Source organism: Vulpes vulpes, chromosome 7 (assembly GCF_048418805.1).
Source record: "Vulpes vulpes isolate BD-2025 chromosome 7, VulVul3, whole genome shotgun sequence".
In the NCBI taxonomy this organism is placed as follows: Eukaryota; Metazoa; Chordata; class Mammalia; order Carnivora; family Canidae; genus Vulpes; species Vulpes vulpes.
Window position 1 is genome coordinate 111,621,369 of NC_132786.1, and position 27,619 is coordinate 111,648,987.

The window sequence follows — 27,619 nt, forward strand, 5'->3', positions numbered from 1 at the left end:
CTAGGTCCATCAAAATTTGCTCTCAGGATTTTTCATACTCTATATGATACTATCTGTAATGATGGTTACATTTTATTATACATTCATCCAAACGCCTGGGATGTACACCACCAAGAGAAAACCCTAATGTAAACTATGGAGTTTGGATGATTATGATGTCAATATAAGTTCATTAATTGTAACGAATGCACTGCTCCTGTGGAGGATTGATGCTGAGGGAGGCTGTGCGGATGTGAGGGCAGGGAGTAGTTGTACTTCTGCTCAATTTCTGACCCTAAAACTGCTCTAAAAAATAAAGATTTTATAAAAGAAAATGAAAACTTGCTCTCAGGAAATAAGAAGAAAGAAAGAAATACCCACAATATACCCATGCAGACGTGTTCTTGTACGTTCAGCGAGTAGCTCTGGATATTCTTTGATGGCAACGGTGGCTGCTTCTGCGGAACTGAGTGAGTGGGAGTCAAAAGTAGGCGGAGGGTGCCTTTCTTATTTTTAGTTTTTATTCTTTATATTGAAATATGAAGTCTAATCCTGTGCACACATTACAAATATCAGTTTAATGAATGTTCACAAACTGAATACACCTATGTAACTAGCACCCAAATCAAGAAACAGAGCACTGGCAGCTTTCCCCAAGCCGCCTCCACCAGCTTGTAGTCACCAACCTTCAGATCCACCAAGGGTAATCTCAGAGACCAAGATGAGCTTCCCCTGATTTTATACTTTGTCTAGATCTAGTATGCTTTTTATGTCTGGCTCCAGCATTTCACACAGCATTCTGTTCAAGAGTTCCATCCACATTGTTACACATGTTGTAGACCTTTCACACTCCTTAATGAATGGCTCCACTGTCTGAATATAGCACAGTGTATTTCTCCATTCTACCAGTGATGGGCATGTGGGTCCTTTCCAGTTTAGAGCTATTATTATTAATAGAATTGCCTTGAACATTTCAGGACACTTCGTTTTGTGAGACATTTATTTTTATTATTTGTGCTGCTTGAATTGCGTATTGTGTGCTTGTATTCACTTTTTAAAATGTTTTAAAAAACACCTTCCAGGGCATTTTCACTGAGATCAGAAAATGAGCTTCTTCCCTGCTGACAAATAAGCAGAAAAAAATAATAATAATAGTTAATATTTACTGACTGCTCAGTCAGCCAACTCTTTGCAAAACAAACACACAAACGAACAAAAAACTCTTTACTTATATTTTCTCATTTAATCCTAACTAATTGCCCAAGCTATAGATGCTTTCACTACTCCCATTTTAAACCTGTGGAAACCAACAATGAGAGTGGTTAAATGCCTTGCCCAAGACTATACAGCCAGTGAGTGGAGAAATAGGAACAAAGAGTGGGAAAAATTAGAGGAAGACAAACCATGAGAGACTCCTAACTCTGGGAAACAAAGGGTTGCAGAAGGGGAGTTGAGGGGGAATGAAGTATCTGGGTGATGGGCACTAAAGAGGGCATTTGATGAGATGAGCTCTGGGTGTTATACTATATGTTGGCAAATTGAATTTAAATAAAATTTAAAACAACGACAATAGCAAACAGGCCCCTGCCTTCAAAGCTGGTGCTGTTTCAGCCTCCATGTCTGCAGCCTCAGTGGGGCACGGCTGGGAGCTCTGGGACCTGGCAGACATGGGGAGGAGGAGCTCCAACTGCGTGCGGCAGCTCCAACTGGCAGCCCAGCCCAGTGCAACTGCAAGGATTGTTCCTTCTCCCCTTCACGTCCTCATTAATCAAATGCTTTGAACATGAAAGAGAGTGAGATTGGATTTTTGTTAAGATGAAAGAAAGGAATCTGTTCCCATCTGGTACCTTCAAAACTCTCCTATGTAAGCCAGCAGGGAGCACTTCAATGCAACCTGCATGGCAATTTGATAATTCCCCAGGAATACCGGAAGATTTGGCAAAGTCACAAACAATCTGGATCCACCAGCACTTGGGCATAATGGAAAGATCAGGGATCTAAGGTCTAGAGAAGGGTCAGCCAGCTTTTTCTAAACATTTTAGACTTGGGGGTGGGGCATATGATCTCTGTCTCAATCGCCAAGCTCTGCTGTTGTAGCAGGAAAGCAGCCATGGACAATATGTGAGCAAATGGGCATGACTGTGTTCCAATAAACTTGTGGATACCGAAATTTGAATTTCATATAATTTTCATGTGCTGCAAAATGTTTTTCTTCTTGCAATTTTGTTCAATTATTAAAACATTTTAAAAGCCTCTCTTAGTTTGAAAGCTGTACGAAAAAAGGTGGCAGAGACTAGATACCTGGGTTTGAGTCCTAGCTCTACAGTTTTTCATTTGGTGTGGCTTTTAATGCATTACTTACTTTCTCATGGCTTCATTTCTCTCTTGGGGAAATGAGCAGAGTAGGTGCCATGCACTCAAGGCCTCCTTTGTGACTGGCACCAACACATGTGCTTTCTATACTTTACTTAATTTAATCTTCATAGGGACCACAAGATGCAGAAATTATATTATTTCCTTTTGGGGGGACAGTTATGGTGATGGAAAGAGATTACATGTAAATACACCAGGCCTGGCCTTTACTGTTTATGGAGGTAATCCTTATCATAGGCAGAAGTCTCCATGTTGGCTTCTCTAAGATTCTGTGATTTTGTGAAGGTCTTTAGTTATCCTGCAACTTAGATTGAACCATTTCATCTAATTAGAATTATTCTATTCAGTTAGAGATATATAAAAGTCCAATTTAGACTCCAAATTTCATTGAACCCAAAGTTGAATGCAGACTCTGAATGGTCACTAATTCTATTTATGTGTAAGCTAGAGATTTCAGCTCAGATACACTCCTATAAACACTGCCTGAAATAAACTAACATGTATTACATAAAGGCCCAGTGCAATGGCTGCCACAGAGGTGGTCAGCCAAAATTTGTCTCTGCCCTCCTCAGTGACAAGGATCAGACTCAGAGAGCTATTTTCTGGGGAAGGTGGGTGTCACCTGGAAAGGTGAGGCCAAGACCTTATGAGACGCACGGAAACAAACAAGCCTCTTCCAAGGAAATAAAATACTGAGTGTCCAGTGTATAGTACTAACTCTGAGGCTCAGCCAGCTATCCTGTTCCCAGACTGCTCCCTGCTTCTTCCTTAATCAATCTCCCCTAGGCTGGGCATTGCTTTGTCTCACTGCTATTCTAGTGACCCAATCATAGCCCAAATCCTCCAGCATTCTTCTGAGCCTGTGGTTGGTTTCTGCTACCCTCCTCTACATGCTCCTTACTATTTTCTGTCTCCTCTGACCTTTGGCTCCACTTCCTGCCCCTCCAACTCAACACAAGTAACTTTGCCCTAATCTATTATGCATTAGTTCAGACTCAGATAACTCTGACCCTGAACACCTCAGCTTGCTTTACAAGTGATTCTCCACTAGAGGCAGTGCCGGGGCATTTGGAATCATCACACAATGCCGGGATGCCACATTTCCTGCGGTGCACAATGCAGTCTAGCCCAACAAAGAATTGCCTCATAAACAGCATCTCTGTCAACAAATAATGGTTCTCTCCTTGAGCTATTCGTCACAACTAGTATTTCTTTGTGCTCTATTCTCTCAAGTATTGGCTTGGTTGTATTCACCTTGGGAGCCAATCTATTAATCAACACTGTTTTCTTCGTGAATGCCAAATGTATTAAATTAACTAGCCTAAATTAATGAGCGCACATTGTAGAAAATAAGATAGACAGTTTTTACCATGGCTCTAGGTTAAACAAAGCCTGAGCCTCCTATTTATTTATTTGTTTTTCTTCAGAAAACTATCTTCCAGAAAATTCAGTAGGAGCTTAGGTCTGGGCTAGGAGCTAAGATCTTAGATTATGCATAGAGGTAGCCCTTGAAGACTATCTGTACACAATAAATAGTCATATGTCCTTTCCTGCCCTACTTCTTGTTTAAAGTTGGGTTCTTTGGGAGACAGGTGCAGAAATAGAATGATGGCATGAAAAAAATGGGGGGGGGGCTAACATCTATGAAAAGAAAAGGGAAGAAGCATGATTGGGCAGGAGGACCCACCAGAACATGATGGCAATCTAACAGGTTCTGCTAGCTCATTATAGGATTCCCACCCTGGATGGAAATGACTAGACCTTTCTAACCACACCTTGCTTGGTCATTGGCAGGTCTTGTACCACTAACAGTGTGATCTCAGCTAGGAGGCTGAGGTATACCCTGAGGAATCAAAGAGGATCTTAGCATCCTATCTTTGTGTTTGCCTCACCTCCCTATGTATAAGCCTGTGCCCCTTTGCAGTGAGATGAAATGAGAACCAACTATTTCTTGTTGCAATCTACTACTTTCATGCTAACCTGCTGCAAGAACTGCAAAGAAAAAAAGATATTTAAAGAATTCATCTTTTGGATAACTGAAAATGGAACTCTTCTTTCCTTCACTTGGATTTTTAAAAATCTAAGACTATTTATAGGATTGATGGAAGACCATTCTTACTAGGAAAACAAATTTTCATTAAGGGTGGAGACAAGTTGCCCATGTTTTTTATTTTTACACTCAGAGTCAGTTTGAGCTTCATGTTGTATGATGGTCATTATGTACTGCCATGCCTCAAGAAATTCCCCTATAGAGTGAGAAGGAGAAATAGTAGTGACTCAATGCCTTAGTTTTCCTCACTTCAAGGAAACATATGCCCTTTCTGAACCCGATATTTGCACATATGAGTATAAGAGTTCTTCACCACCCGGCAATGACCAATGACCCACGCTAGCCAGTTGGCCTCATGTAATGAGATTCTTGGCTTTGCACACAGTGAAAGCAGAGAGAGTTGGTTTTAGAAGGATTTGTGTTCCTTTAATTAGATACATGAGTTTTATTTGTTTAGTGGACCAATAGAAAAAAGGAGACACTAGTGGCATTTATGACTTATTAAGACTAAATGAAAATCTCAGAAACAGCTTTCAGTGAAGAGAGTGGTCTAATGAGAATGGATGTGATGATTATTTACCTAATTGAGCAGTAATGACTGAGGTGCGGGCCACTTTCCCAGGATTAATAAAGAGCTGGGGAGTTGACAGTTTGGGCCATTAAGCTCAGCCAGTACTTAATCTTGGAGAAGGGCACAGTGCCAGGATCATATTAGTATAGTACAATGAGTCTAAAACTTAGAGACCCAAGAACTTACTTTTTTGAAAAATAGTTTTAATTGGCAGTTAGGTACCTGACATCAGGTTGAGCAATGCAAGTTCCATCATTAAACAAATTTTCACATAAAGTCTTCAAATCTTGTTCCAAAAAAGGGGGGGAGGGGAGAGAAAAGGACACGTAGCAATATCAAAAAAGTTTTCGTGCACAACCACAAGCAAACCTCCCTTGCTTTATTTATTTTTTATTTATTTATTTTATTTATTTATTTATTTATTTATTTATTTATTTATTTATTATTATTATTTTTTACCTCCCTTGCTTTAAAGCAAAACAACAACACTAAAGACATTGAGTTGATCTGGAAGCATTATATACCCTGGAGATTCACCATTGCCATTGTCATCCAGTGTCCTCCAGGAAAACCAGGGCACCTTTCGTCCATAATGTCATACTTGAAGCTAAAAGAATCTTACATTGTCAGAAATGTCAAAGTGATCCTTCAAATAATTTGTATTCAGTAGTCCCCTTATCCAGTGTGACAAATGTTCACATGCTACTTGCTTGCCAAGAAAAAGTTTGCTAAGTGTTCATTATTCCCATGGTTCTGCTGTATATGGAAAAGTATGAACATCAGTTGAGAGCATGTAGGAATCTAAGAAATGGTGCTTCATCTTGTTCTCTATGTGAGGTGAATCCTACGGTAGTGACCTTGCATTTCCAAGAACTTTACAAATCTGTTGAATTGGCCAACATCTCCTCCTTTATCTCTTAAGCACTGAGTATCTTGCAAGACACTCTGAAAAGGGATAAGGCTATAAACTTGAGTTAGACACAGCTACTGCTAACCAGGAGCTTACAATCTAGCAGAGATCTCAGAATCTAGAGAGTTCTTTTAGAAATCTGCATGGGGATTGAGATACCTGGGTGGCTCATTTGGTTAAGTGTCTGACTCTTGATTTCAGCTCAGGTCTTGATCTCAGGGTCATGAGATGGAGCCCTGTGTTGGGCTTTGCTGGGTGTGGATCCTGCTTATGTTTCTTTCTCTCACTCTGCCTCTCCCTTCCCTCTCTCTTTCTCTAATTTTTAAAAAAATTTTCCCAAAAAAAGAAAGAAGAAAGAAAGAAAGAAAGAGAAAGAACGAAAGAAAGAAAGAAGAAAGAAAGAAAGAAAGAAAGAGAAAGAACGAAAGAAAGAAAGAAGAAAGAAAGAAAGAAAGAAAGAAAGAAAAAGAAAGAAAGAAAGAAAGAAAGAAAGAAAGAAAGAAAGAAAGAAAGAAAGAAAGAAAGAAAGAAATCTGCTTGGGGATCAGAATTTCCAATCATATTCCTCCTTCCAGCGTCTTGACTCTATAATCATGACCTTAATCTACTCTGAAGGAGACAGTTAATGGAACTCAGTCTGTTCTGTGAAACCACCTCTGCTGAGGCAGCCAATCAAGCAACAGCAGTAACAATGTCATCATTCATTTAATGGAAAGTTACCAAGTCCTTACCATGTGATAACAGAGACATGATGGTGCATAAAAAAATAATCTTTATCCTTTCATAATATAGCAATTGGAGAGAAATACAAAAAATAAATGTGTTAATGTGTTATGGAGACTCTGATAACAAGGTAGGGAGAGGTCCAGAGAAGGCATTTAGCCAAACCAAGTAGTCAGAAAAGGCTTCAAAAAGGGGGTAACCTTGAACTATATGTAGAGGAGTTAGGATATCCTTTAGGTGGAGGTGCGTAAAGAAACTCCCAAGTCAAGGGAGCAACATAAAGAAAGGTGCTGGCAGAGTGAATAGCCAGGAAAGGTCAAAAAACAGTAAAGGATTCCCATAGAAGTCTCTTGACTACATCTTCCTCATGCCTTACTGGGCTAACCGGCATTCTCTAGGCTGCCTTCAAACACCCTGACTAATTAGCACCCATGACTATCAGGAAGATCCCTAAAAACTCATCCATTTCTGCTTCCACTTCTTGGGTTACAGGAGTCGCAGGTGTTTGTTCCCAAATCAGTTGTACTCATTATTAAAATTATATAATTAGCATAAACAACATTAAAGAGTTGTTTCTGTGAAAATTAGACTGGATACCTTGGAAAGACTTGACTTTTTTTCCTGACTCACTAAAAGAAGTAACAGAGTTAAGCACTGAGAATGTAGCTATAAAAGAATGAAAGAGGATTATAAAAATCCCTACAATGAGATGCTGCCTCAGATTGCTTTGCTGGTATCTCAAGTTCTCACTCTAATTTAAAGAAAACAAAACCAGAAATCATAAAAGATGCATTACAGATGTATTTTATGCACACAAAAGAAAGATGATGCATAAAATCAAAGTCTTGGCCCTACATTAAAGAAATGATAATTACGTGAACATTAATGTTTTATGTTAAAATGTTTTAAGATGGGTTTGTGTGTGTGCTTCCTTTTTTTAACCAATGTTTTGATCAATTAACCAGCTGTCGGTATTAATGTGCTGGTTGAAAGCATTTCTCTTATGGTATGAATTTACCGTGGGACAACTCCTTCCCCCCCCCCCCCCACCCCCCCCCCCACCCCCCCGTGGCACTCCAGCTTCGGCCTTCTATCTGTGGGTGTTGTGTGGGAGAGAGTTTTATGACCTGCCCCCTAGTGGTAGGTGACTTCCAATGGAAGTATCTTGGGCCAGTGATTTTATGCCCTCATCCCCAAGAGTTGAGGGCTTTTAATTGGTTGTTTCTGTGTGTGTGTTTCCCTGTGCTCTGGGGCAAAAGTATTTGGTCTCACAGTGGCCTAAGGTTTTTGCTGAGAGAGGTGACCTTCCCTGAGGGCATAAACTAAACCTTCATTATACTTGCATGCAGTCTTTGTAACAACTTTGTAACTCTGCCATTGTAGAGTGGAAGCAGCCATAGACAATCCCTTAACTGAATGAATATAGCTCTGTCCCAATAATGCTTTAATTTATTTAAAAAAAAAAAAAAGGCTACAGGCTGGGATTGGTCTGAGGTCTATAGCCTGCCAAACCCGTCTACAGAATAAACTACAAATTGTGGCTTTGGGAGCCTTCCAGCCTACCTCTTAGGTCTGACCTTTTCTTGTTAGACGCTGAGAAGGCCCCAACCCCAAGGTCCAGGTGCAGAGGTCGATGTAAGATCAAAGCTGAGCCAGGACAAAGCGGAACTCTCTAACCTCCAGCTTAGCCAGTGCTGAGCCACAAACAGCAGCAGAGTTACAGGAAGGCAGGTGCAGGTGAAAGTGGAGAGCAGAGCACTAAGACCCTCCACACCCTGGCTCCCACTCGAACAGAGCACTCAAGAAGGAATTTGAAGCATAGGGACTGCGAATGATCATAGCAACAACATCGTTAACCATTAGGAAGATGCAGACTGAAGCCATGATGAGAGACCCTGACACATCTAGCCCAAGGACTAAAATAAAACATGCTGACAATACCAAGTGCTGGCAAGAAGAGAATGCATCTCTCATACATTTATTTTTGGTGTGGATCACTGTGATGCAGCAACTCTGGAAAACTGTCCAGCAGTTTCTCATGAAGTTAACTATATATACTCACCCTTTGGCCCAACAATCTGACTCCTGGGTATTTACCCTAGGGAAATGAAACCTTATAGTCACACATGATCTTACACATATTCATATCAACTTTATTTGGAATTGCCAAAAACTGGGAACAAATATAATGAGCTTATCCTCCTGTGTGCTCAACATGCACCACCATCTACCACGAACATTCAAGCCAGGACTCATAGACTTCTTGCTCTACTTCACATTTAAAACACCTAACACTCAGTCACCCAAGTCCTCCTTATTTTGCCTTGTAAAGTATATTTTAAATCTGCATCCCGTATCTCATCTCAAATCTATATCCCAATTGCTGTTTGACATATACCAGGTACTACTTACCTCTTTCCTGCACTTTTGCATAGTTCCCTAACAAATAAAGTGTGATTTCAGCACTGGGCCTCCCAAATTGATCCCTCAACGGTGACTAAAGAAATCTACTGAAACAGGTGTTCGAACACATAAACATTCATTAGCTCCCACAATACACAGGAAAAAAAAATGCACAAGCTCCTTTAACTGGCAAATGAGACCCAATAAGGCCCCAACTCTTATCTCTCCAGTCCCATTCTAGCCACTTGGAAGCTCCTACTTCAGACTTCAGCGATCACAAACTGATGTTGTTTCATATACACAAGCCATGTAGTCTCTCATCTCACTTTCTCTGGCCACCATAACTCTGTTCCTGCTGTCATCATCCTTGCCTAGGATCAGTGTCTTTCATCTGCTTTCCCCACCGCCACCCCGACGATTCCTTACTGACTCTTTTAGGGTTCAGCTCAGGAGTCGCCTCGTTCTTGACTTGTCCCCGACTCCACCCATATCTGTGCTCCAACTGGGAACCCACATTCATGTTGCTGAGAGACCACTGAAGGAGCAATAAAGCCTGCGGCGAGCCTGGCTTGGCTTTTCTGAGTATTGCAGGTTCCTTGGAGCTCTCACCAGAGAAATTTTAAGAAGCAAGAGTAACAGCAAGAAGTGATTAAGCCTTTAAAGTGTACCCTTTGTTCCCAAGGTCCTGTTAATTACCATTTAAGAAAGGTTTATTTGCAATGTATTCAATTACTTAGGTAACTAAATAGCTTTTTACTGATCAGATAGAGCGGCATTTGCTTAATAGCAACAAACGCTGGGGCCCAATTCCATGGATAGTCTACTCCCAGATCTGGGTTTATTTAAAACTGAGCTCCAGGGGAAAAAAGAAATTTTACTGGAGTTCATTATAATTGTTAATATAATCACTTAGATTTAGAGAACAGTAAGTTTAGGGATTCCCCCCTCCCCCGTTATTCTTTAGTTCAAGAATAAGTTAAAAAAAAAAGAGAGAGAGAAAAACAGAGAGTGAGAGAATATCCAAGGAACTCCAGTGTCCATTCTATTCATTCATCCAGTCGATTCCTACAAAGAAATACTTCACAAGATTTCTATTGATCAGTTCACAGCTCACAACTCTCAAGACCCTGCTCAAATCTGACCTCCTCAGAACTTCTCTGATGACCCAGAACTGCTACAAAATTTCTCTAATCTTTGACATTTTTGTTGCAGTTCCCATGTGCTTGCCAGTGGTCTGTTACCTACAGAGAAACAAAAAAAGAGAGATAGGCATAAGACTGGGAGGGCCAAAGACCTCTTGTTGTAGACCCTACCATATGAATGAATGGTCAAGGGAAGCTTCTGGAAAAGGGGTCATGTCAGCTAGATATTGAAAGGTAAATAAGAATTCAACAGACTGATAAATGGCATGAGGCAACTTCGGGAAGAGGGAATGCATATCTGAAAACAGGAATGTGTGATCACGATGGTGTTCAGTATAAAAATGCCACGTGGGTATTTGGTAAGAGATAGGCAAGGCCAGATCGTCGAAGGTCTTTACGCTAAGTGGGGGCCTCAGATTTCATCCTGTTTATAGTCATCCAGAAAAGGATGACTTACCACCACAGTTCTCTAAAGGAATAAAGGCAAATTCTATGGGCAGCGTGGCTCTATAAATAGAGTGGGCTGAGAGAAAAATCAGGGCACCCAGGGAAGGGAATGAGGGGGTGGGAGGAAGAATCATGCCTGTATATTGGTATTGGGAATAAATGAGAACAGATAGAACACAAATTACAAAGGAAGAAAAGAAAAGGAAATAAAAGGAAAAAACACAGATAGTGTGGTGAAGACTGTGGACTCTGACATCCACGTCTGGCTTATAGGCCTGCCTTCCCCTCTAACTGGTTATACAAATCTTAAGACATATTCTAATCACACTTAGTTGCCCATCTGTATAACGGGGAACTCATCTCACAGTTTTTTGTTAGGTTAAAAAAATCTTAAGATACTTTAGATACTTAAAATATTAACAAGGATATAATGACTGCTTAGTAACATTCCTTAAGACCATGCTCAGTATTGTACAGAAACCTGGATTAAGAGTAGTAATTCTCCTTTGGACAACGAAGTCAACTCTAGTTATGTAAGATGTCACCCCAAGGGGAAGCTGCGTGACAGGTCCGTGAAAATACTCTATGCGATGCCCACAACTTCTTGTGAGTCTTTATTATTTCTAAACAAAAGCAAAAAAAAAAAAAAAAAAAAAACTTCACTTTTACAAGGCCATAAGTGCCTTTTCCAAACCATAGTGACAACTGATGTGATGAATATGTTCTGAGCGCCTACTACATGCCGCACCGGCTCAGGATGCTGGCCACCCTTCTGTTCTCATTCTCCGGTATTCACAGAAGTAGTTAACCAAGTGACCGTGTCCTCTTTAACAGAAACACAGCAATAAAAATAAACTACTGGAAACAGAATTATGAGTGGCCTACTCCAGAATCGGGGTTTCTTTCATTGTTTAGCTGTTCAGCTTTCTGAGAGCCTGAATCTGATCACATGCCTACCCTCTACTGCCGACTGAAATTCTGTTCACTTCTCTGTCTGAGTAGAATTGCACAGAAACCACAAATCCTCTCCCATAAAGCCTCCCAGTGCTTCTCAACAAAGACAGGATTACAATTTTGATCTGAACAGTTTATTAGAGGGTACAGTTTATATATTACCCAGGACAGAGTTGACACCTGCTTTATCTTTGTTGACACCTGCACACATGCCAGGGTGCATGTCTTCAGGACAATAATAAAGACTCAGTTTTACCCCTCATCACCCTCGTACCATGGCAGCACAGGGCACCCCAGAGCCCGAAGAATTGACACAACTCTTCACTGAGGACCTGCTGCAGTACACCCAGCATCCCTAACCCTATTCACTAATTATTTGCCTTCAATAATAACTTGATAAGTAAATTACCTGTGCTCTACCCATATTCTTCTTCTCATTGTTTAAACCCAGCTCTACTGCCCCTTGCTGATCACACAGCCAATTCCTTTGGCCATAGTGGTGACTTCTCTTATTCACTGCTAGTCTCTGGACAAAGGAGTCCTTGGGGCAGCCATACCTTTTAGTTCAAAGGGATCCTTGCTAGGTCCCTTAGCAATCTTACACTTCCTTTTGAGACTAAGGGCCCTCAGTCTGCTGAGCAGAGGGGTACACAAAGCATCCCAAGGGTCCTTTGGGAGTGATGTATAGTGAGGCCGTTCCTGTCTCTACCCCTCGGTTCTCAGATGTATGTATAATTCCTATTAGTGAACATAGCACGGTAAAAAAAGCTCCGAGTTTATGCATATGCGGCATTTTAAAGGATGGCATTCCATACTTTCACAGTATTGACATTAAGTTGTCCTTTTATCTGGACCTTTAGGGGTCCACCCCAGTTTTCCAAGAAGACAACTGCTGCTGGGTGGTACACTGTGTGATATAAACAGAAGATTCTACAATCAGTGGTTCCAGCCTATATTCTCTTCACTATGAAGTGGTTCTCCTGATCATATACTATGTTGTGTGGGATTCTCTTTCAGTTGAGTAATCAGAAATCCTCTAGAGATTGGTGAATGGTGTTCACTACAACTCAGAGGTCAGGGAAGGCAAGCTCATACCCAGAATAGGTATACACCAGGAAGATGGACAGCTGGCCCTTGCAGTACTGAAGGGGCCCAATGTAGTCAATTTTTCACAAAGTAGCTAGTTGGTCTTCCTAAGAAATAGTGTTATCCTGGGGCTCACTGCTGGTCTCCATTGTTGGTGATTCAAAGACTGTCAAATATAGCAAGAGCTAGATTGGCCATGATAAGGGCTCATTTGTCATGTTGTCCAAATGAGTAGTCTTCCTGTAGGCCACTATTATTAGGAGTCCAATATTGAGTTATTCCAACTGCCAAGTACGTCAATACAAATTAAACACCCAGTAACTGGGCAGATGAATGATTAAAGGTCTGCAGATCTACTTCAACTAGGATTCTATTTATTACCTCACTCTATAAGATTCCACTCTTGTAGTGGGGCCATAGTGACACTTCAGGTCTCCAAGTATCATGTCAACATAGACACTGTACCTAATAGTCCTCAAAATGTCTGTATATTCTTCTTTCCCCAGGGTACAGTTACTCTAATAAATGGCTGTAGGTCCCTTTGGGGAAGGACTAGGAGAATTATTACAGTGCCTACTTACTATGGTGTTATAAGACCTGGCTATAAGACCACCTCTTCTACCATCCACCCCGGCTTACAGTAGGAAGCCACCACTGAGCTTCTTTATAATGCTGGTGTTCCTCTCACCAGTACATTCTTCATGAATGGTGTGTCTTCTGAGCCCTTCTATGGAATATAATTCTCTGATGGGTCTTCGGGCTTCATATAATATATCTATGACAGCATGCTTACTTCCCTTGGCCTTTTTTTTTTTTTTTTTTTTTTTTTTACTGTCTTCCAGGGCAACTCAGGCATTTCCATTTTTGCCTAGAAAGGACCACCACTTTCACCAGACTTCTAAGAGTTCCCCTATCGATGAGTTTGCTTTGTCCCTTGGGTCCTTGACACAGTGTTATATCCGGTATTCCGAGAAAGTGACTCTAAGTCAATGAATTCTTACTTATCCTGTTTTAAGTCCCTGGCTCTATCCACTAATCAGCAGAGAGCACCTGCAGCACTTTTTGAGAAAGATTCTGAACCACGTGCTCAATTAGTGATATTGGTCATGGAGGAGTGAAAGGGAGTTTCTAGACATACAGTATATGTTATCATTTCTGATGCAGACACCTGCACAACTTACAATCTGTAACTATAGAAATGAATAAGGACAACCACAGGAGTATAAAGTCTCTGACCTTGGTCTCAAATCTTGGCCTCAGTTCTTCTAGTTTAACCAACTAAGTTAATTAAGTTGATAGGTCATGCATCTGACTTTTCCCAGGGACAAATGTTGAAAGGGGAAGGGAGAGCCAGAAACGGAACCTGGGGTGAGGGTGGTTGTTGATGGGAGGGAGGTAACAAAAGGTCCACATTGTAAAATAACAGATACAAGAAGTGGGGTTTAGGGGGACTTCTTTAAGATAAATATTTTCCTTTTCTCAATTTTGCCTTTACTGATCCTGATCCCCTCACAGTCCTTGTAATCTAAACCCCCTTAAAACTCCTCTTCTATGACTTAAAATGTCAACTGTATAGTTACCAAAACCATTTTAGTCATTATCAAAATCCTTCCAGGGTGGAAGGATTTAAGTAGTAATAAGCTCCAATAATAAAAGTCAGTGGACTTTTGCCTTCCTTACTTTTCCTTAATAGCCACCTGATAAATCAGAAGAAAAAAAAATTTTCCCCAGGAACTCACTTCTACTGTTGCAAGGCTGGAGATGCGAGAGACTAAAATTAACCACTTGTATGTTTTTGTTAGACTCGTTCACAGGTCTGGTTAACATCTTGACAGATATCATTTGGCGATTCACCGGAGACTTCATGGCACCTGATCTCGTTTGCCGAGTGGTCCGCTATTTGCAGGTATGTTGCACCTTCTAAATGTGATGACACAAACTGACACCAAAATTAGGTCTTGGGTTGTTCATAAGGAAAATAGTGTAGAATCCAGTGCTTCCACACAACAAATTGTGGGCTTCCTTCTCATTGGAAGGATAGGGAAAATTTGTAAGATTTTAATTTTTTTTTTTTTTGCTAAAATAATTATGTAAAGAAAACATAAGTAGCATTAGTAAGAACACAAATGGTCACATTTCAAGCATTAAGTAAAATTTTGGAGTCAATGTGAAGGCCTTTGCCATACTCCAGCTATCTTGGCCCCTTCAGGCTGCTCTAAGAAAATTACCAGAGATAGGTGGCTTAGAAACAACAAACATTTATTTTTCACAGTTCTGGAGGCTGGAAGTTCAAGATCAGCATGTCAGAAATTGTCAGACAAGAGCCTGCCAGGTCGCAGACTTCAAATTATATCCTCACGTGGCAGAAGGAGCAAGGAAGCTCTTCCAGTCCTCATTTATAAGAATATTGATCCCATTCACGAGGGCTCAACTCTCATAACCTAATCACCTCCCAAAGACCTCAGCTTCTAACACCATCATGTTGCACATTAGGATTCTAACATCCGAATTTTGGTGGGGCACAAACATTCAGAGCATATAAAGCTCTGTCTAAACAATCTCCAGAATATTTGTCAATTCTGTTTTTTTTCCCCTCTCAAACTAACACAACACTGGCTACTCTTCTTTTTGAAAAATGTTGACAGATGATTAGAAAATAGGTATTATCCCTGGTTGCTTTAACTAGTGTTTCTTGTGTTACCACCTAAATTAGGCTTTTAAAAATATCTATTGACATTTGAGTTTCTTCTTTAAGTTGCCTATTATCCTTTTTCAATTTTTTTTATAACTGGGATACTAGTTTTTTCTCAGTAATTGCTAATATCTATTTTCAGATTAAAGACATTTATATTTTACCTATTGAATATTCTTCAATGTAAAAATTACAAATATATATACCTAAAATATATGATGTAAAATGTTACATATGTAGCATATACATATATTGTATTATTAATTCACCATATGTATATATAATATGAATTAAGGCACATCAACAAAGTATAGAAAGAAGGAACTGTTTCATAACATGTTAGGATTGATGTGCTCTGTTTCTAAACTCTTAAAATTATTTTCCATTAACATATTTCCATTCTGATGCCCATATTCCAGGTCTAAATTATTGTAGCTTTATAGATGCACAGTGCATTTTTGGAAAACCTTATCCTACAAGACTCCATTTGTTAGTAGGGATTTGTAGAATCTTCAGATCTATATTCATCTATGATTTTCATTTGTTCTATTATTTTCAGACCTTGGAAATGGAGTTACTCTATCTTCAGAAAGTGTTTAGACAAGAGTTACAATTAAAAATCTTTGTCCTCTGAACATAATCTTGAAAGTCTGATAGATGTGAAAGAGCCCCAATTACTATCTGGAACTAGTATTTTCTCAGGAATAATTTTTTAAAACATATTTTAATTTCTTATTAAAAGATTTTGCTTCCTTGTAGATAAATGTTATCAATAGCTTATTCTAGCAATTTCTGAAAAATAAATTATGCCAACACTCAGTGTTAGAAGTGAGGCTATGGTAGAGCTACATAGTTATCAGTTGAAGTAAACTAAATGATCAATCACATTGACCTAATTGGCATTTATACAACACTTCATCCAACAAAGAATACTTATTCTTATCAAACTCACAGGAAATATTCATTAAAAGAAATTGCATAGTAGACCATAACCATAACTCTTAACAATGTAAAGAGTGGAAAGAGCAAAAAGTATGCTCTCAGACCAAACTAGAATTAAACTAAAAATGTATAACAGAAGGATAACTGGACAATCTCAATGTTTTTGGAGATTAAACAACATGCTTCTGAATAACACATGGATCAAAGAAAAAAAGGAAATATAATTTATCATAATTTGTAGGACAGTAAAAATGGTGCTTTTGAAGAAACTTATAGCATTAAATTCTTTTATTAGAAAAGAAGAAAGATCTAAAATTAATAATCTAATCTTCCATCTTAGGAAACTAGAGAAAGCAGACCAATGTAAACCTAAAGCAAACAATGTTTTAAATGATAAAAGTTAGAACAAATTATTAAAATGAAAACAGTAATTCAATAATGAAGATCAATGAAACTATAAACTGGTTCTTCAAAGAGATAATAAAATTTACAAACTTCTAACCAGGCTAAACAAGAAGAGAGATGACACAACTTACTAATATCAAAAATGAGGGCAGCTCCAGTGGCTTAGCAGTTTAGCGCTGCCTTCAGCCAGGGAGTGATCCTGGAGACCCAGGATCAAGTCCCACATCAGGCTCCCTGCATGGAGCCTGCTTCTCCCTCTGCCTGTGTTTCTGCCTCTCTCTCTCTCTCTGTCTCTCTCATAAATAAATAAATAAATAAATAAATAAATAAATAAATAACAATAAATAAATAAATAAATAAATAAATAAATCTTTAAGAAAAAAAATGAAAGAGGGGTCATTACTACTCATCCTGTGGATATTAAAAGGATAATAAAGGAATATTATGAACTATATGCCTACAAGTTCTATAACTTACGTGAAATGGACTAAATTCTGGAAAGACACAGTCTGCCAAAACTCACACAAGGAAAAATAGATGATCTGAATAGGAAATAAAATTGAATTAACAATTCATAATTTTCTAAGAAAGAAAGCACCAGGCCCAGATGGGTTTACTGGTGAATTCTTCCAAACATTTAAGGAAGAAATTATACTAATAAGTTTCTTTTTTTAAAAGATTTTGTGTACTTATGAAAGACAGAGAGCATGAGCAGGGAAGAGGGTGAGGCAGTGCAAGAAAGAGAAGTAGACTCCTGCTGAGCAGAGAATTCAGTGTGGGACTTGAACCTAGGACCCTGGGATCATGACACATAACCTACTGAGCCACCCAGGTGCCACTACTAATAAGTTTCTGATTTTTCTAAGACATAGAAGCAAAGGGAACATTTCCTAACTCATTCTGTGAGTTCAGCATTATCCTAACACCAAAACCAGACAAAGGCATTGCAGGAAAGGAAAACTATAGACTGATATCACTCATGAACATAGATTCAAAAATTATCAACAAATATTAGCAAATTGAATTGAAGTACTTGTAAAAAGAATTACATACCATGACCAAGTGGAATTCATTCAGGTATGCAAGGCAGGTTCAACTTTAAAAATCAATGAATGTAATCCATTAAATAAAAAAAGTAAAGAATAAAATTTATATGATCATTTCACTAGATACAGAAAAAGCACTTGATAAAATCCGATATCCATTCATGATAAAAAGTCTCAGTAACTTTTCATAGAGGGAAATTTCCTCGACTTGGTAAAGAACATCTACAAAAAGCTATTGCTAACCTCATATTTAATGGTGAGAGACTGCGTGCTTCTCTCCTAAGATTGGGAACAAGGCAAGGATGTTCCCTCTATTCAGCATCACACTGGAAGCCCCAACTAACTCAACAAGACAAAAAAAAAGAAAAGAAAAGGATACAAATTGGGAAAGATGAAACAATATCTTTGTTCACAGATGACAAGATTATGTAGAAAATCTGAAAGAATAAACAAAAAACTAAACAAAATACAAAATATCTGGCCTTATTAAGTAAAAATAATGAGGTTGAAAAATACAACTTTGCTTTTATATACTAGCAATTAACAATTTGAATTTAAAATAAAAAATGCAATACTATTATGTTAGCACCAAAGACTTAGGTATAAACCTAACAAAATATGTGCAAGATCAATGTGAAGAAACTACAAAACTTTGGTGAAAGAAATCAAAGAATATCTAAATAAATAGATATCCTATATTCACAGATAGGAAGATGTATTATTGTTAAGATGTCAAATCTGCTCAAAGCAACTTATAAATTCAATGCAATCCCAATCAAAATCCCACCAGGTTATTTTATAGATATATACAAACTCTAAAGTTTATGTGGACAGCAAAAAACACAGAATAGCCAACACAATACTGAAGAAGAACACAATTAGAGGAAAGCTACGATCTGATTTCAAGACTTAACTCTAAAGCTACAGCTAAGTCAAGACAGCGTGATATTGGCCAACAAATCAACAAATAGATCAGTGTAACAGAATAGCGATCCCAGAAACAAATGCACACTGAAAGTCAACTGATCTTTGACAAAGGAACAAAGACATTCAATGGAGAAAAGATAGCCTCTCCAAGAAATACTGCTGGAGTCACTGGTATCCACAGAAAATAATAAGAATAATAATCTAACTAAAGACCTCACACCTTTCACAAAAACTAACTCAGTATGGATTATAGATTTGAATGAAATATGCAAGGCTATAAAACTACTAGAAGATAACAAAGGAGACAATCTAGGGGACTTTGGGTTTCTCGATAACTTTTTAGATATAACACCAAAAGTAAAATCACGAAAGAAAGAAAAGTTGGGTTTTATGGACATTTAAAACTTCTCTGCAAATTATACTGTTAAGAGTTGGAAAAGACAAGGCACAGAATGGGGAAAAAAATAATTGCAAAACACATACTTGACAAAGGATTTGTACCTAAAATATATCAGGAACTCTTAAAACTCAACCCACTTAAAAATGAGCCAAAGGTCTGATCAGACACTTCTCCAAAGAAGATATAAAGATAACAAACAAGCATATGAAAAGAAGTTCACCATTATATGGCATCAGGGAATTACAAATTAAAACAACGAGACAGCACTAACATTAGGATGACTACAATCCAAAAAACTGATGATGCAAAATGCTAGTGCTGTTTGTAGGAATGCAAAATGGTACAGCCATTTTGGAAAATGTTTTGGAAGTTTCTTGTAAAATTGAACATACTCTTATCATACAATATAGCAATTATGTTCCTAGGTATATAACCAATTGAGTTGACGATTTACCTTCACACAAAAACTTGCACAAGAATGTTTATAGTAATTTTATTCATAGTTGTCAAAAATTAGAAGCAGGATGTTCCTCAAAAGCTGAATGGATTAAAAAAAACACTTTGGTACCTCCATATCATGGAATATTATTCAGCAATAAAACAGTATGAGCTACGTAGCCAGGAAAAGTCACAGAGAAATCTTACGTGCACTTTGCTAAGTTAAAGAAGTCAGTCTGAAAAGGCTGCATGAGCATGATTACAACCATATGATGTTCTGGAAAGGGAAACGATGGAGACAGTAAAAAGATCAGTGGTTGCTAGGAATTTGGAAGGATTGAATAGGTAAAACAGAAGATTTTTAGGATAGTGAAACTTTTCTGTATGCATTGTGTATACAAGACATTATGCATTTGTCAAAAATCCATAGAATTATACAACACAAAGAGTAAAGCTTGGTATAAAACATTGAGTAGTAATAATGTATTGATATTGGTTCATCAATTTTAACAAATGGATCACACTAAAGAGGATGTTAATAATAAGGAAAAGTGGATAGGGAGGCAGGAACTCTCTGTAATATTTGGTCTATTTTTTCTCTAAATCTAAAATTGTTCTAAAAAAATATATTAATTTTTTAACTCAATCCAGGAATCCTCCTTTACATGGATCCAATCTGGTATTTTTCTAAATAAAATTTTTCTAAGTTTACTGCATTCAAGTCTCACTTCTCTGCAAGATTTTCCTTAGTTTTATATTTCCTAGGTCATTTTTGTCAGAATTGAGGGGTGGGGTAGTGAGAATTCAGACATATGTCCTCAAGCTGCCATCTGTTCTCCAAATGGTATCCCATATGTTGTTGATGTGTAGAATTTTCATTGTTGACATTTATGAATTGACTATAATTGTACTTTGATTTCCTTCTTGACTCAAGTTAATTACAAGAGTGTTTAAATTTCCAAGTGGTATTTAAAAAAAATAACATGATACTAATTTCAGCTTTTATTGCTTGTTGTTTTAAATATGCAAATTATATATGTTGTATAATTTTTGAAATCTATTGAGAGATTTTTTTCCTTGGTAGTTTAGTTTATGACCAGTTTTTAAATGCTGCCTAGGTATTTTACAATAATGTGTATTATTTTTAAAGTGTGTTTACTTTTTCCTGTCTATATATTATTGTGTTTCATCCTGTGTAAATCTTTGAATATCCTATTTATATGTATTCAATATTACGTTACTTGTTACATATAAGTTTTTTAATATTCTATCAGCATTTTATAATGTATCTTTTATCAATAAAGAGAATCTCTTCATCTTATGTGGTGCAATTTCCCTTGAATTTAATTTTTCTAATAGTAGTATTTAATAAATGCCTTTTTCTGATTTTAGTTGTTTGGTATGCCTTTGGCTATCACTGTATTTTTAAACTTTGATAATCATTTCGTTTTAGAAGTTTGTTTTCCACATAATATGCAGCTAGATTTTGGGAAAGGTTTTGTACATAGATTTTGTTTTAGTCAAGGAGCTTAAGCCATTTATATTTATTGAGACAAATAGTGTTTGGTGCACATTGTCACCTCGTTTTAATCATTCTGGTTAACTTTTTCCCTATTTGCATGTTTTTTCCTTTCTGTTGGTTATTAATTAAGGTAAACTGAAAAAATGCCCCCCGAAATCCAAATCCTAATTCCTGAAATTTATGTATATTACCTTATATGGCAAAAAGATACTTTAGAGATGTAATTAAGTTAAAGATCTTGAAATGGAGAGATTAATCTGGATTATTTTAATGAATCTAATTGTAATCATATGTATCCTTTATAAAAGGGAGGCAGAGGAAGATTTGACAGACAAGAAGAGGCATTATAACCATAGACCCGAGGTGGGACTGGTGTGACCATAAACAATCCTGGTAGTCACCTGAAGCTGAAAGAAAAAAGCAGAAGAATCTGACCCAGAGCTTGTGGAGGGAGGGTGGCCTTGCCAACCCCTTGATTTTGACCTAGTATAACTGATTTTGGACTTCTGGTCTTTAGAAATGTAACAGTGTAAATTTATGTTGGTTTAAACTACAACATTTGCAGTAATTGGTTATAATAACCATAAGAAACTAATAAGTAATTTTTTCTCCATTTTTGTTTTACTACAATAGCTTATCTCTAATTTTTAAATTTAATGTGTCTCTATCAAAGTAAAAAGCAAAAGGGATGACTAAAATGTCCAAATGAAAATATATGACATGATTTCTTTCTTTATACTCTCTCCTCTCACTCAACTCCCAAGATTTTTCCTTGGAATGTTTCCTAACTATATTCATAGTTATTTTGTAAACATGTTGTGGGATTTTTTTGGACACATCGCTTACCATAGCTGTTATTACTCAATCCTGTCTCTCTTCTAGAGTTCTTAATTTTGAAGCAATGCTCAATCAGCACAAATATTCCTCAGGGAAGATTTTTCAGGAGATTATGTGATGTTACACTTTCTTCTTTCTTATACATCTAAGAAAATTATTCTGTGCCTTGGCACAGAAATGATATTTACAAAATTCTTGGATCATAATTTTCCTTTCAAAACTCTGAACATGTTTTTATGCTGTTTTCTGGCATTTTATTTTGGTAAAAAAGAGGCATGACAATTTGAAATGCTTTCCTTTTATGTAACCTTTAATTTTTTTTTTTTTTACCCTGCCTAGATGTTTGAAGACCCTTGAAATTAACTACTGTTTTTTACTCTATCTCAAAACGCATTTCTTTTTGTTAATGTTTCCTGCTCTTCCAGGCACTCTTTTTTGTGAACTTTCCTCTTGTTTCAAATTTTGAACTTGTGTCGGCCACCTCACTCAACACAGCCAAAGATGGTCAAGATTCTTAAGCCCTTCTTACTATGACATTCCACCCTATAGAGTTCTGCCCTTAGGAGCTTTCTTTCCCATCCTCCTCGAATGCCCCCTCCTGAGCTGTTTGTGGCCAGCTATAACAATTTTGAATATTTGAATCATACATAGAAATCCTAGTTTTCTCTAGGAAGATGGTTGTCTAATTTTGGGAGATTGAACTTGAACATCATTCTTCTCTCCATCCACGTAGCACCTTTTAGCAAGAGGAGAATCTCTTCTTATATCCCTCAGGAGAGCTTTCAATCTCTAATCAACCCTCAGAACCTCCTCCCTATGACATCTTCCACAACGTTAGTTCTGGGATGTATTTGTGGTACTATTCTAGAAATAAAAATAATAAAGAACAACAATATAGTTGATTATTATTTGTCTGAGTCAGGGAAAGAACAATAAGGTATAAATTCCGACAAAAGTTATTACCAAAGTCATGGTATTTCTATTTCATTTTAAAAGATATTCAGACACTCACCTTTAGACTTTTGTCTTTGATTTATTCTTACCTGCTCTGAAATTGACCCAAAGTTTACAAAAAAGAGATATAGCTGGACACTTGGTAGAAATGAGGCTCAAAGTTACCTGAAATTTTTCCACCTTGATCATCCTTTCAGAGATATTTCATTTAATTACATTTTGATTATGCTCTTCACACAAGAGATGTTAACCTCTTATATCCCAATTTTCTTCTCTGCGAACTCTACAAATAACACCGTACTTAAGATAATTAAAGGGCCTGTGTAAGGTTAATAGATGAGGTAGGAAGGAGGAAGAGGGGACCCAAGGACTGATCCGTAATGAACAGCTCTGCTAGAGAAGTGGAGGAGGAAGTGAGCTCTGAGACTGTCAACGCAGATGATGATAAATGATTCAAAAAAACACATGGGCTCCTGGAAACCAGATCTCTCCCATTGTCTCTCAACAACTCACACTGATAAAAGGCAAATGAACATTTCTTTCTAATTACTCTGGAATCTCAGTTGTAGCAGGGAAAATTAGTTTAGCTTTAAAAGTCAGTTACGAACAAATGTACATGCAAATGTCAAGAGAGACTGACCCTGAGATGTGGAGTCCCCAAGAAGCCAAGTGAATGAGTGAGAAGAGTGAGGTTAGAAGCTTTCTCACTGGTCACCACTAGCAATGACAAGTCCAGCTCCAAGAACAGCAGTCTGCTTCTAGACATAGGGAGTCAGTCATTTCTCTCCATAGCCCAAACTTCATCCCTCCCTGGGTTCAATTCATAGGGTTATAAATAGCACCAAACACTCCTCTTTCCATTTTGTGCATTCTCTCACTTCTATGAAGTCACGTACCTTCTCTTGCTTCTGTCTTCAGGTTGTGCTGCTCTATGCCTCTACCTATGTGCTGGTGTCCCTCAGCATAGACAGATACCATGCCATCGTCTATCCCATGAAGTTCCTGCAAGGAGGTAAGGTGGTTCAATCAAGTGCAATCCTTAAGAAATCATCCTTGGGAGAGGGTAGGGTTGTCTTCACTAATATTATCCTCTTAGTAATGGTTTTCTTCCTCCCAATTTCTTCTTCTCTACTTTCTTTCTATTTCATGGGTCTGATTGTCAAAAAGATGTAGAAAGCGAAGGATATCTGGGAAAATGTTGATGGTTCCTATGAATGGTCAAAACTACTAGGGAAGGTAGTTTGCTGGGCCCACTTTGTAGCCATTTACCTTGACCCTAATGCCTCTGGTTTTTTTCCTTTAGAGCTGTGTTGACACATACACCCCTCTCAAGAAATGAATACTCCCACTTCAACTTGCTCATTTTCCAGAATCAAGCACCTTGCCCTCCATACTCCCAAACTACAGAGATAATTGGAAAGATGTTTTTAATTGATACTAATACTGGAAACAAGGAAAATTCTCCTTGATCCAATGATAGTGAAGAATCCCTGGGAGAAGGAAGCAGATGGGTCAGAGGAAAGGCTGAAACCACACAGCTCACAATACCCACAAACAATGCTACAGTGATATGGGTGAAGCATTAAGAGTACTTCCTAAATAGATCATGTAAAAGCCTAGAACAAGAAGGACTCGAGGAAACCAGCAGGGTAATCTCTGGAGCACAAGGAGGAAGGCCCATCACTACATATTTTCTTTCCCCTCTGTGCTCCCCCTTCTCAGAGGGGCAGCAGAGATGGAAGTCTCTTCCTCTTAGTAGTGGAGGTGGTGGATATGAAAAGAAAGTGTGGGGTTCTAAGAAGCAATGACTCTTTGGAGGGATGGTGGGTACCTAGTCCCAAGACTACCTGTCCATTACTCTACCCATGGGCAGAGCCCGCATCCTCCATGAGCCCTGAAAGCAAGTAGGAACCCAGTGTTTAGTGACCTGTACCACACTCTCTCAACCAGCCTGGGAAAACTTATAAAATGAAGAACTAATATGAAATCTTGACTACAAAGATGAGATGCAATCAAATATCACAGAAAATGCGACAAAAACCAAACTGTGGAAAATAGGTAATACTTCATAATACCATTCTGCAGCATTTACAACTAAGAAGGAAAATTAACAGAACAAGTAGAACTTTAGAATAAGTAGAATTAATGTCATCAGATACTATTGAATATATCAGACAAGAGTGGCACAGATCCTTTGAATGGCAAGTTACCAATATCGAATTAAAATATAAAATGTTCAGCCCTTTGACATAGAAATTCTACTTCTTGGTATCTCCTCTGAACAAACACCCACATACATGCATGTATGAACATGTGTTGTTTATTGTAGCACTGCTTAGAATAGCAGAAACTCCTCCAATGGAGGAATGTAGAAGTTTCAGTAGCTTAAATTTATTGATTGTATACTAGATGCCATTCATGATTATAAGTTCTTTAAGCATGTTAAATACTCTAATTCCGACAACATCTCTGTGAGATAGGTACTTTTATTATCTGAATCTTACGGCTTGCACAATTACAGTTCAGAGAGTTAAAGTAACTTGTCCAAGATCACACAGCTAGTAGGTGCAGGGGCAAAATTTAAACCCAAGATGGTCTGGCAGTAGCTCAGGTATCTTTGCCTACTGCATATCCTGCCTCTCACTAAGGAGGTGAGAGAGCCATGGACAGTAAAAAAAAAAAACAAAAGTAATAAATAATTGCTTGCAAGGAAACATACTAACTAGTCCTCACTTCTGGAGATGGGATTTGGACTAGCCATAGTGACCACAGGGACTTACATACAGGAAGGTATACTGATATGTTGTGTGCAATTAAAACTAGTTTAAAAATAGAATTTACACCTGTTTTTCAGCCTTTTCTAGGGTTGTTTTTGTTTGTCTGTTTTGGGGTGTGTGTGTGTGTGTGTGTGTGTGTGTGAAGGTATGTGACTAGCACCAAGTTTTCTGGGCATTTCCATTGTCCCAGTGATTATGATAAAGAAGGAAACAAGGAGTGGGATAAAGGGAAATGGGAGAGACATATTATAATCTATGCAAAAGTGTGATATACTGATTTATTCATCTATTTATTTATGCCCAGCAGGCCCCATGAGAGAGTCAGTGGAGGCATTCAAAAAAATGCATACGCCAGAGTATTTCCAGCTGCAAAAATATGAGTGAAGGGAAATTAAGTAGAAGGAAACATGTGAGGGGTATCCTGAGACATTTGCCAGGGATAGAGACTTAAGGAACCAATAGCCAGAAGGTATATACGGTCAGTTACCCATCTCATCATATTCATTAGGTAAAAATAATAAAATAAAATAAAATAAAATAAAATAAAATAAAATAAAATAAATAAAATAAAATAAAAAACTCTTTAGCTAATGGCAAATATGGCTAGTTCTAGGAGACACTGCAATATTATGAACAGTGTCCTAAATTAGAGAAAAGGCAGCAATGAATATTACAGTGTTCTTTTAAAGATGGAAAGCAATTTATTTCCTCACTACAAAATTAATAGAGGTCTGGTGTGGGGTACCTGGGAAATAATCATCTCCAATACCTCCGGGGAAAGACAAAAACTTGGAAATAGACATTAGCCATTTCCCTTCCTCTCTGCCCAATTCCACTGAAGTCATGGAGGAAAGAGAAATAAAGGAGATGAGCAGCTGGATGGGAGCCAAGGAAAGAAGCCATTCAAACACCAGAACTTCAAGGAATTCCCAGCACACATGGAACAGATGAAGCATGGACACCACATCCCCCAGGAAGCCTGTGTGGTGGTATAGGAGTTTGGTGGCCAGGTGATAGGTGAGAACAGGGAGCTCTATGCTAGGGTCACCTGGTACTACAGCTCATTGGAATTTAAGGGCATCCATGAGGGGCAGGGCTAAGGGTTTATGTGACTGAACAAGGAGAAGGCCACAGAAAGAAATTCCCCACTGGGCAACGCAGCTTCTTCCTGGAGAAGGGCTCAAGTGGTAACCACACAAGTCACTAGTAGCCCAGCAGACACAAGTGATGGCAACTAAACCAAAGGAAGCAAAGGGGAAGGAGTGACCACATCTTCCTGATATTTTACTGCTTTTTACCAAAGTGGTAGTTTCCTCAGCTAGCAACTCCACAGAAGTTGGCATTTTAAGGCCCCATAGGATAAATAAATATGAAGATAATTAGGAAAACCTCTCTTAATAATGGGAAATATGTAGTGTGAGATATTAAAGCATAATATATTTAAGCAATATGATACTGAAACCTGAATAATGTACGTGAAGCAGATGGCATATCCAATCAGTAGAAAAGAACAAATGACTCAGTCTAGGGTGTTAGTATAGTTGCCCAGCCATTTAAAAAATATTGGAAAAAAAATATTGGACTGCCATTTGTCACAGCCAATTACAAAGTAAATGCCACTTGGATTGAAAAAGTAAACATTTTAACCTTGAAAGGGAATGGGGATGGGTAAAACTTTTTTATTTTTGGTGAAGGAAAGCTCTTTCTAGGAATAATACCAAAAGCATAATTAATAAGGGAAATAAATGTAGTTTACATCAAAATTTAAAAACCCTTCATACAAATAATAAACATTGTACACATGCTTACACAAAATGACAAATACAAAATCCTTCTTCTAAAGAAGTCTGGCAAAGAGATAAGAGCACACCAATTGGAAAAGAGGACAAAGAACATGAACAGTATTAAGAAACAATGAAAAATGAATGAATGATACATAGAAATGCTCTTTTGACCACTAACCGAAGAACTGCAATATTAGACATTTGGATGTGAAATCTTACTGCTGATATAACAAGAGTAAGAGAAAGAATTCTCTCAG

At 37.9% G+C, this 27,619-nt stretch overlaps 1 protein-coding gene across 1 annotated transcript in view; it reads left to right on the top strand.

Annotated features, from left to right (window-relative positions):
• The window catches only part of NPSR1 (neuropeptide S receptor 1), a 145,033-nt gene that overhangs the window by 82,016 nt on the left and 35,398 nt on the right, over positions 1-27,619 (top strand). The window contains exons 3-4 of the mRNA XM_072764713.1: positions 14,441-14,544; positions 23,720-23,813. Coding sequence (XP_072620814.1) covers positions 14,441-14,544; positions 23,720-23,813 — 198 coding nt within the window. The remainder of the gene's footprint in view (positions 1-14,440; positions 14,545-23,719; positions 23,814-27,619) is intronic.